This window comes from Oryctolagus cuniculus, chromosome 1 (genome assembly GCF_964237555.1).
Source record: "Oryctolagus cuniculus chromosome 1, mOryCun1.1, whole genome shotgun sequence".
NCBI classification, from domain to species: Eukaryota; Metazoa; Chordata; class Mammalia; order Lagomorpha; family Leporidae; genus Oryctolagus; species Oryctolagus cuniculus.
In genome coordinates, this window is record NC_091432.1 from 15868668 (window position 1) to 15881054 (window position 12387).

The window sequence follows — 12387 nt, forward strand, 5'->3', positions numbered from 1 at the left end:
AACTATTTTCTCCCATTCTGTTGACTGAGCCTTCCTTTGCTCAGTATTTCCTTTGTAATGCAGAAGCGTCACAGCTTGATATAACCCCATTTGTCTATTTTTTATTTTATTATCTGTGATTCTGGGGTCTTTTCCAAAATGTCTTTGACTATGCCAGTGTCTTACAAATTTTTCAGAGTATCAAGTCATCTGCCAGACGCTCGCCAGCAAGAGTCCAGCGTAGTAAAGACAGGATAGCTGCTTACTGGGTTATCATGGAACTTTATTCATCCAGATGCAAGGCGAAAGAAAAGAAGCCAAGCCCAAGCCCCCCTACACAATACTATCCCCATTATATACCCAAGGTTCCCCTAGCAGGACGCTCCCAGCCAATGGCAAGTCTGTTCACATGCAGTCCATGCAGGCACAGTCCAATCAAGTTGAAGGGCACATAGTGCTTCAGGTCGAAAGTTCATCTTGCTCCACCAGGATTGTTTGTGTGTCTTCAGGACATCCTGTGGTTAGCACATCCTTGACTTGTTTTGCTCACCAGCCAGCACTTCCTTAACTTGTTTTGCATAAGCTGTTACAACAGGCCAAGCAAACAGCAAAGCGAGGAACTTCCCACAGGTGGCCAGCCTGTGGTTCCCCAGTCATGGATTTATATCCTTGAAATGTTGTGAGTTGGTTTTGTATGAAGTGTAAGGTAGGGGTCTTGTTTCACACTTCTGAACACATAGATCAGACATTTTGTCATTATTACATATTTCTATTGGAGATTTGATGACTTGTAGAAAAGAATGCTCAATCAGATGATACTCGTTAAGGTGGTAATGATGACTTTCAGTGTGTTGTAGGAGTTCCTGACATAATTTTTGTTTAATCCAATATAAAACACACAGTTTGCAAACATTTTCTGCTATTCTGTAGGTTGCATTTTCCTTCATTGCTTACTTTTTCATGCAGAAACTTCATCATTATGTAGTCCTATTAGTCTGATTTCTTTTTGTAAGTTGACTTTTGGTGTCTTATTGTAGATGTCATTGTCAAGTACTAAATTCTTAAGGTTTTCCTCTCTGTTTTCACCTAGGATTTGACTTTCAGGTCTTAATGCTTCCTTAGTCCATTTTAGTTCAATTTTATATATGTTAGAAGACATACATCCAATTTCATTACCTTGAATATGCATATATATGTATATTCAGTTTTCTTAGTATTAGTTGAAAAGAGTAACCTTCCTTCAACTGTTAAGATCACCTAACCATGTGTTATGGGATGATTTCTGAGATCTGTAATCTGTTTCATTGGTCTATATGTCAGTCTTTATGCCCAGGCCACAGCAGAGAGCTGGACTGGAAGAGGGGCACCCGCACAGAATCCGGCGCCCTGACTGGGACTAGAACCCAGAGTGCTGGCACCGCAGGCGGAGGATTAGCTTAGTGAGCCGCGGCGCCGGCTTTAATTTATGTATTCTAATACTGAATGTAATTCTGAAAACTTTCATAGGCTTAAAATCATTTATATATTTTCCTTTGAAATAAGCTCATTTGTTTTTCCCCATTGTTTCATTGGATTCTTGTCAATTATTATTTGGTAATAGCAATTTAAGTATTTTTATATGCAGTCTCTTTCAGATATATAAATCTGATTATGCAGTTTTGAAAACATATCATCTCCTATTTCAAATATTCCTGTTTGATGGCATTGGTGCTGTGGAAAAGCCAGTAAACCTGCTACCTGCAGTGCTGGCATTTCATATGGGTGCCAGTGTGTTCTAGCTAATGTACTTCTGATCCAGCACTCTGCTATGGAGTGGGAAAGCAGTGGAAGATGGCCCAAGCCCTTGGGCCCCTGAACCCATGTGGGAGACTTGGAAGAAACTACTGGCTCCTGGCTTTGGCCTGGCCCAGCCCCTGTCATTTTGGCCACTTGGGAAGTGAACCAGCAGATAGAAGACCTGTCTCTACCTCTTTCTCTGTAACTCTGCCTTTTGAATAAATAAAAAAAAACTTTAAAATTCTCAATTTTACTCCAGTACATTACATTTTTGATAATCTACTAGTTACCACAGATCAGAGAAAATATACAGTATCTGACTTTTTGGGACTGGCTTACTTTACTAAGTGTAATGGTTTCCTGTTGCATACATTTTGTGGTAAAAGACAGGATATTTTTAATCACCAAGTAGAATTGCATATATATATATATATATATATATATTTATATATTTATATATGTAGTGATCCTGAGCATTTTTTCATGTGTCTGTTGGTCATTTGTGTTCCATCCTTTGAAACATGCCTGTTCATGTCCTTTGCCCATTTTTTAACTGGATTATTCATTTCGTTGTTGTTGAGTTTCTTGAACTCATTATAATGCAAAAGTTTTATACTATCTGAAGAGAAACCAGAGTATATCTTGTGATTTTTTTTAAAATCCTGGATATTAATCCTGTATCAATTGTATAGATTGGAACTATTTTCTCCCATTCTGTTGACTGAGCCTTCCTTTGCTCAGTATTTCCTTTGTAATGCAGAAGCGTCACAGCTTGATATAACCCCATTTGTCTATTTTTTATTTTATTATCTGTGATTCTGGGGTCTTTTCCAAAATGTCTTTGACTATGCCAGTGTCTTACAAATTTTTCAGAGTATCAAGTCATCTGCCAGACGCTCGCCAGCAAGAGTCCAGCGTAGTAAAGACAGGATAGCTGCTTACTGGGTTATCATGGAACTTTATTCATCCAGATGCAAGGCGAAAGAAAAGAAGCCAAGCCCAAGCCCCCCTACACAATACTATCCCCATTATATACCCAAGGTTCCCCTAGCAGGACGCTCCCAGCCAATGGCAAGTCTGTTCACATGCAGTCCATGCAGGCACAGTCCAATCAAGTTGAAGGGCACATAGTGCTTCAGGTCGAAAGTTCATCTTGCTCCACCAGGATTGTTTGTGTGTCTTCAGGACATCCTGTGGTTAGCACATCCTTGACTTGTTTTGCTCACCAGCCAGCACTTCCTTAACTTGTTTTGCATAAGCTGTTACAACAGGCCAAGCAAACAGCAAAGCGAGGAACTTCCCACAGGTGGCCAGCCTGTGGTTCCCCAGTCATGGATTTATATCCTTGAAATGTTGTGAGTTGGTTTTGTATGAAGTGTAAGGTAGGGGTCTTGTTTCACACTTCTGAACACATAGATCAGACATTTTGTCATTATTACATATTTCTATTGGAGATTTGATGACTTGTAGAAAAGAATGCTCAATCAGATGATACTCGTTAAGGTGGTAATGATGACTTTCAGTGTGTTGTAGGAGTTCCTGACATAATTTTTGTTTAATCCAATATAAAACACACAGTTTGCAAACATTTTCTGCTATTCTGTAGGTTGCATTTTCCTTCATTGCTTACTTTTTCATGCAGAAACTTCATCATTATGTAGTCCTATTAGTCTGATTTCTTTTTGTAAGTTGACTTTTGGTGTCTTATTGTAGATGTCATTGTCAAGTACTAAATTCTTAAGGTTTTCCTCTCTGTTTTCACCTAGGATTTGACTTTCAGGTCTTAATGCTTCCTTAGTCCATTTTAGTTCAATTTTATATATGTTAGAAGACATACATCCAATTTCATTACCTTGAATATGCATATATATGTATATTCAGTTTTCTTAGTATTAGTTGAAAAGAGTAACCTTCCTTCAACTGTTAAGATCACCTAACCATGTGTTATGGGATGATTTCTGAGATCTGTAATCTGTTTCATTGGTCTATATGTCAGTCTTTATGCCTGTATCATAAAGTTGAATTACTGTTGTTTTATAAAAGGTTGAAATCGTAAAATGTGATGTGTCACCAGGTTTTTTCTCCTTTTCAAAATTGCTTTAGTCATTCAGGTCTTCTGTAATTGTGTTTTATTTTTATTTATTTATTTTGTCTATTTTGGTAAGAACTATCATGGGATTTGGGAGGAATGACATTCAATCTTAAGACCATTGTCAGCAACATGAGGATTTCAGTATGCAAACCAAAAACTACACTGAGATATCATCTCATAGCTTTGGGATACCTGCTATTATAATATATAATATATACTAAAATACATATAATATCATACATACTAAATACATATGTGTATATGTATCTTCAATGGTGAAGATGTGGAGAAATTGGGGCCTCTATACACCTTTGTTGAAAATGTAGAACAGTTTGAAACACATTCCTCATAAAATTGAAAATAGAACTTTCATGCAATCCATATTTATCCAAATGAATTGAAATCAGGATGTAGAAGATACACATGTGCTCCTGTGTTCTTTGCAGCATTATTGACAATAGTTAAGGTGTGGAAAAATGTAAATGTCTATTAGTGGATGAATGCTGAAGGAAAGTGTTACACACATACAATGGAATTATGTTCAGCTTAAGGAAGTGAGGTTCACCTGTTATATGCATGACAGTATGATAGAATCTGTAAGACTTTAAATCAATTGAAATAAGCCAGGTATGGAAAGACAAGCAGAGAATGATTCCACTTATCTCAGGGTTCTAAAAAAAAAAATGTTTCAGTAGAGTGGAATGATTATTGCCACAGGCTAGAGGAAGGGAGAAACACAAGTTGATATTCAGTGAGTATAGAATTTCAGTAATGCAAGAGGAATGACTTCTAGAGATTTGTTTTGTAACAGTCTACATCCACTTAAAACATGATTATTGCAAATTTAATATTGTATTAAAATTAATTGATGTTTTCTTATCAAAATAGTTAAAAATTAAAACATAAAATTTTGCAGTGGGGGAATATTAAATTGTATATGAAGCTTTTTAAAAGATTTTATTTATTTATTTGAGAGATAGAGTTACAGATAGGGAGACACAGAGACAGAGAGAAGGGTCTTCCATTCACTGGTTCACTCCTTAAATGGTGGCAATGGCCTGACCTGGGCTGATCCAAAGCCAGGAGCCAGGAGCTTCTTCCAGGTCTCCCACGTGGGCACAGGGTCCCAAGCACTTGGGCCATCATCCACTGCTTTCCCAGGTCATAGCAGAGAGCTGAGTTCGAGGAGGAGCAGCTGAAGCAAGAACTGGCGCCCATAGGGAAAGCCGGCACTGAAGGTGGAGGATTAACCTACTGTGCCACTGGGCCGGCCCCTGTATATTAACTTTTTGAAGTATCCTTGTACTTAATTACAAAGATGTCATACACATAAAGAGATTTAACTATTAGAATATTATGCAAAACTTTCATGTAGTATTCACTAACAAATCAACCTGATAAAAGAAAAGATTACAGAATTTCTATCTATATATGGCCTATTGAAGTGTTTCAATAAAGATTTATACTCAGGAAATAATGAATTATTTACTGCTACTTCAAGTTAATGGCAATTCAGGTGATAAAAACACATGATAGGCAGGCACCGCAACTCACTGGGGTAATCCTCCGCCTGTGGCGCCAGCACACTGGGTTCTAGTCCCAGTTGCTCTTCTCCCAGTCAAGCTCTCTGCTGTGGCCCAGGAGTGCAGTGGAGGATGGCCCAAGTCCTTGGACCCTGAACCCGCATGGGAGACCAGGAGGAAGCACCTGGCTCCTGGCTTCGGATTGGCGCAGCATGCTGGCCGTAGTGGCCATTTGGGGGGTGAACCAATGGAAGGAAGGCTTTTCTCTCTGTCTCTCTGTCTCTCACTGTCTTACTCTGCCTGGCAAATAAAAAAAAGACTCAAGATTAATGTCATTGCAATTAATGTCTAGGTATTTTAGCAGGTAAAATCCTTGGTATTATAAAATTATTATCACAGAAAACATTAACATCTTTAATGCTGAAAGCTCTTTAAGAGAAGGGGATGGGGTGACCTTGATTACCTTTTTCCTGACTCTTTGGCTTTGCTGGGAAAACTCTCACCCCTCTAATTCTACCAGCCATCGCAACATACAGACACACATACACACACACATATACACGTACACACTCCTCAGTCCATGAAATTTTCAGAATCTACTCTTTTGGGGCTTTCTCAAAAGTGCAACCATGTACAGATCTTCACTATTTCATCTGACCTACACAGGTGTGGCTGTTTTATAAGGGAAATTAACAACAATTTATCTGATAAATAAGTTGCTAAATTTGTAGATGTATCATTACTGAGGACTTGGATTTTCATTTGCTGGGTTTGTAGTTTAAGTTTTTATATGATTTTATAAATGCTATTATTCATTGAAACTTATTTCCTAATTATTTTCATGAGGATGAGGAACTAAATACATTTTTAGAGCATTTTATTGCATTTGAATTTTTATCAATCATCATTTGATTTTATTGGTACATGCATGCTATTTTAATAGCTTAATAGTGTTATAGTAGTTTATACATATGACACCATGATAACACCTTTAGATTTTCCCCTACACATTATATAACTTTATTGCTAATTGAATCACTAGTTCTAAATGAGTTAAGAATAGATCTTTTGTGGCCAGCACCACGGCTCACTAGGCTAATCTTCTGCCTAGTGGCGCCGGCACACCAGGTTCTAGTCCCGGTCGGGGCGCTGGATTCTGTCCCGGTTGCCCCTCTTCCAGGCCAGCTCTCTGCTGTGGCCAGGGAGTGCAGTGGAGGATGGCCCAAGTGCTTGGGCCCTGCACCCCATGGGAGACCAGGAGAAGTACCTGGCTCCTGCCATCAGATCAGCGCGGTGTGCCGGCTGCAGTGCGCTGGCCGCGGCGGCCATTGGAAGATGAACCAATGGCAAAGGAAGACCTTTCTCTCTGTCTCTCTCTCACTGTCCACTCTGCCTGTCCACAAAAAAAAAAAAAAATAGATCTTTTGTAAGATTACCATATATCCATCAACTTAGGAAAATTCACTTATTTCTAAAGTGTCATCCTTGGGGTCAGCTTTGTGGTATAGAGGGTTTATTGATTCCCACAATGCCAGCATCTCATACAGATTTGCCTCATATCTCTGTCATTTATGACCCAGCTCTCTGTTAATGCACCTGGGAAAGCAGTGGAAGCTGACACTTGTACTGGGGCCCTTACACTTATGTGGTATAGTCTTTATTTTTTTTTATTTTTTTTTTTTTGGACAGGCAGAGTGGACAGTGGGAGAGAGAGACAGAGAGAAAGGTCTTCCTTTGCCGTTGGTTCACCCTCCAATGGCTGCCGTGGCCGGTGCGCTGCAGCCGGCACACCGCGCTGATCTGATGGCAGGAGCCAGGAGCCAGGTACTTCTCCTGGTCTCCCATAGGGTGCAAGGCCCAAGCACTTGGGCCATCCTCCACTGCCTTCTCTGGCCACAGCAGAGAGCTGGCCTGGAAGAGGGGCAACTGGGAAAGAATCCGGCGCCCCGACCGGGACTAGAACCCCGTGTGCAGGCGCCGCAAGGCTGAGGATTAACCTAGTGAGCCGCGGCGCCGGCCAGTCTGGATTTAGCCTTGCCCAACCCTACCCTTTATGGCCATTTGGAGACTGAGCCAGCAGTTAGATCTCTCTCCCTCTCTCCCTCTCTCCCTCTCTCCCTCTCTCCCTCTCTCCCTCTTTCCCTCCACCTCCACCTCTACCTTTATCTCTCCCTCTCCCTCTCTGTAACCCTGACTTTGGAGTCAATCAATAAATCTTAAAAAGAAAATATTCCTTAAGTCTAATTTATTTTATGTAAACAATTCTGACCAAATATAACAATTACCACATTTTTATTTCTACTTCATCTAACCTATAGCAATGATGTTACTTCAATAAGTCTGTGATACAATAGAATTAAAGAACAACATTTTCCGTAAAATGTTGGAGTCATTTTTTCATGTTATAATATGTGTAGTATATATGCAATGTATGTAATATGAAAGAAGTCTGTGATATCTATATATTATAGAAAGATATAACAATTTAAGAAAATACAGAGATGGTACCCATTACAATGGAGTTAAAGCATCATTTGTCATTTTTATGTATCTTTTGTTTTTGTGTACGTGTATGCCAGTGCAAATAAAGATTGAAAACCTGTGTATCAATATGCCAGTCTGGTGCATTCTTTAATGTGGTGTGTAAGATATAAGGAAAAGTATGCCTTTTAAAAAACACAAGTATGTCCTTAATATGAGCAAGTTTAATGACAGATTCACACAAAACTTTCCTTCCATGGTGCCATATTACTTGGCCACTGAGAATAATTATTCAGACTTCAGGTACTTATGCTGAACTTATGACAAACCAAAATGAATACAAAAAGAATACTTGAAAATCCTAGGTTGAAAACCAAGAAAGTGTCTAATTCCATGCTTATCCATGAGTTGTTTAAAAATGCTTATAACACAATAAACAGTGACCTACAGTATACTTCATTATACATGTTTTTGTGTTAAACTCTATATATGAAATGTACACAGGTATTTCCATACCCTGTGCAGGGCACTTTTTACTTCTTTGTTCCTCAAGCTGTAGATCATTGGGTTCAGCATGGGTATTACCAATGTGTAAAACACAGAAGCCATTTTATCAGTATCAAAGGAATGACTGGACTTAGGCTGCAAATACATGAAGAACAGAGTCCCGTATAGTACAACCACGACTGTCAGGTGAGACCCACAGGTAGACAAGGCCTTGTGCCTTCCCTCTGCAGAGTTCATCCTAAGGATGGCCACGAGAATCAGGATGTAGGACAAAAAGACTATCAGAAGAGAGGAAATCAAATTAAATGCTGAAAATATCAAAATTATCAACTCAACTTCATGTGTGCTTGAACATAGCAAAGTTAACAGGGGAAGACTGTCACAGTAGAAATGACTAATGACATTATCGCCACAGAAAGTTGAAGTAAATATTTTTATTGTGGTTATCAGAGACAGAGAGGCACTGTAGAGATAGGGGACTGCCACCAGCATCCAGCATATTCTTTGCGACATGACCACGCTGTACAGCAGAGGGTTACAAATTGCCACATATCGGTCATAGGCCATTGCTGAAAGCAGAAAAAGTTCACTGATAATGAACGTGATGAAGAACGCTAGCTGTGTGGCACACCAGTTGTAAGGGATTGCATTTTGATTAGCCACAAAATTGACTAACATTTTTGGTCCCACAGCCGTTGAGTAACCAAGGTCAATGAAAGCCAGATGCCTGAGAAAAAAGTACATGGGTGTTGCTAGCCTGCTGTCAATTAAGGTGAGGATGATCATACCCAGGTTGCCCACCACTGAGGTCCCATAAATGATGAGAAACAATCCGAAGAAGGGGACCTGCAGCTCGGGGCGGTCTGTGATTCCCAGCAGAATGAAATATTTTAGCGCTGTTATATTCTGTTTATCCATCCTGGACCTCAAGGGAAATTTCTGTGAAAAGAATCAACAAATGTCACTGAGTTTTAAGAGGGATCACTTGTTGGAATTTTACTATTCAGCAGTAATGTGCTTGATATGTAAATTTTTCTTTGATGAAACAAATAAAATAAGACTCCTCCCCATAGTTCCCCCTGAAATCAGATTTCAAAACTATTGGAACATGAGGCATATAAGCATAGAAGACTTTTTTCTTTGTCATATGCAGTAGCTATCATTGTAAGATCTTCTTATGATACTTTCAGCAATATACCCCTAGAAAAAATTTGACTGAGAGATGGGTATTGTGATGCAGCAGATAATGTCACCTCTTGAGATACCTGAATCCCATGTTTGAAAGCCAGTTCGAGTCCCAGTTACACTGCCTCTGATCCATATTCCTGCTAACTCTCCTTGGGAAGGATGAGACGGTGGCTTAAGTACTTGGGCCCCTACCACTGACCTTGTGGACTCTGATACAGTTCCTGGCTCCTGGCTTCTGCCTAGCTCAGCCTTCTCTGTTGTGGGCACTTGGAAGGAGTGAACTATTGTTTTTCAGATTTCTATCAGTCACTTTTTCTAATAGATTAAAAATAAATAAATAAGCATTTTTTAAAAAGACAAGTTTGTACTAGAATGGGAATCCTGATTTTCATTTAAAAATACATACCCAATTTTGAGCGAAATTTTACAGAAAAAAGAATAACACAGTGCTTAGTATTCCTTTGAACCTCAGTCCCAATTTCCCCAAACCAGCATTAACTCATTTCACAACCCCGAATGATATTCTCATTCCTGTATTCATTAAAACTTTTACAGTTATGTACTCACTCCACTAACCTTTAACAGACTTTTAAAATTGTTAAATTTTACTTCACAGTGATAGAAAACAGTTGATCTTCATTGTGGTTATCTCCAACATCCCCTACCTACACAACACATAGGATAACATAAACGACCTAATCATTTCCCCTAGATTAGTGTATCCAAAACTTGGGCACTTGAGTACAAACGATCTGATTTTTTGTTCTATTACATCTCATGCTAAGTCTTGTATCTATCATTTACTCAGTCCCAAAATGAATGACTATCAGGCACCTCCATGTTGGATTTTAGTAATGATTTTGTTGAAATGAGGTGTGTAATGTTACAGATATATTTTGTAGCAAATCTTAAAGCAAGTACAATTATTTTAATTTAATTAAATAATTTATCTCCTATAGTTATCAAGTAAACTACTATAAATATAATTATCCCATGATGAGAAATCTTATTCTATAATAGAAACCTAAAATATTTCAAGGGATTAGAATATTTAATCTTTCATATACAGAGAAGAAGATAAGAAAATAATGGAGACTAAGGGAAACTAGATACTTCAAGGTTAACCTGAATTACTCAAATGTCACTCACTTGAGTATACATGGACAACACAAATAATTGTTTGATGTAGACTAAGACAGTTGGACATGCAACTTATTTTAATGGAGTATACTTACAAAATTCTTATCCCTAAATTATTTTTATACAATTTTGTATCTTCCAACAAATATATGTCAAAATTTTAAATAATTATAACTGGGAGATTACATTTTCTTTAACTCTACTTTTACAACTCTTTTCCATTCAGATTATTTTCAAGATTTGTGACTTCTAGCTTTCAAGAAAAAATGATTATATTCTTCACAAATTCTTACACGATACAAAAATTGAGGATTGTAATTGTGCCTCTTTTAACAGATCAGCAAAATCTTAATTAAAATATTGCCTAATTAAAATCATTATTTTCAGAATAAACACATCACATAGACTAAAATCCTAAAATATGAAATGTTAATTAATTTAACAAAATACAAGCATTCGCCAAACTCATAGCTTAATGTTATGATTTATGAAACATTTAATTTCACAAAATATATAAGAATGACTTACATATTAATAGTTTGATATTAAAATGAGTATATGAATAAAAGTGCAATGAAGAAATGATCAAAATGCATTTTAGAAGGGAAACATTATAACTTCACAGAATGTATTATAAGCATTTGACTTACCTATCTTGAACATGAGAATGGTAAAACATTATTGAAAAATGTCATTGCATTCTTAAATAAATATATCGGAGCACTATGTTCCTGCATTGTACAACCCAATATAAAACTGTCAATCCTGCCAAAATTGGTCTGTTTGTTCCATGTCTTTTTGATCAAAATCTTACTAGACTATTTTGTAAGTTATCATATTTACTTCATTTAATATCTTTCTAGAAATTTCTAGACACTCTTTTTCAATGACCTGAACTACTAAATCATAAGGATTTAGAAAAACTAGAATCATTGAGAAAGACATCAGTACAGGACCAGATAAATACATCAAAAAAATGAACAATAACATCACAAAGACTCAGAACGCACAAAACTGTGAACCTGTTAGAGGCAGCATGCATAGACAAAATGGCACAATTCTGCTGAATAAATAGAAATGAATAAAATGAAAATCCCTATAAAAGATGATGAAATTATATGCTCACTTAATACATATGAGAGTATATCCCATATAGATCAAGAACTTAATGTCAAATAATCTTTAAAACCTTTGTAACCTTGTTAAGTGGAACTTCTAGATGTCCCTAAATATAAAGAGATGTCAAGAATAGTGGAAGAGAAATTCTAGATTAATAAAATTTACTTTAATAATCTGTCCAAAATATTACCAAAATAAGAATTTAAAAAAAGAAAAATAAGCACTCACTAACAACCATCAAGCAAATAAAATGGCAAATTCTGAGAGTTAAATTTCAATGACAATTATATACAAAGACAGACATTGTCAAAAATTTGCACAGGTGCCAAACCTCTTTATCGCAATATCCTTTTATGGTACTTCCACAAATTCCTAGAGAATTTCTGAGACTCAGCTAAATTCATAATCTTATTTCCTCCCTCTCTTCCACACCAGTGCTTCCACTCTGGAGAGACACAGGGAGATTGAGAAACAAACCTAACTGTTAGTGATGGGAGCTTCACCTGTAAGCTGCTGAATGATGCCTTCTGATACCAACTGGATAAGCAACCTCAAGTGAATGTTTGACAAAATTCATTTAGA

General features: G+C 37.4%; 1 protein-coding gene across 1 annotated transcript; it reads right to left on the reverse strand.

The window, feature by feature from the left end:
• Positions 1-8334: 8334 nt before the first annotated feature.
• LOC127490246 (olfactory receptor 8K3-like) lies at positions 8335-9276 on the reverse strand. Its single transcript, XM_051842442.1, has one exon. The coding sequence runs from the start codon at positions 9274-9276 to the stop codon at positions 8335-8337; it is 942 nt and encodes a 313-aa protein (XP_051698402.1).
• Positions 9277-12387: the final 3111 nt, after the last annotated feature.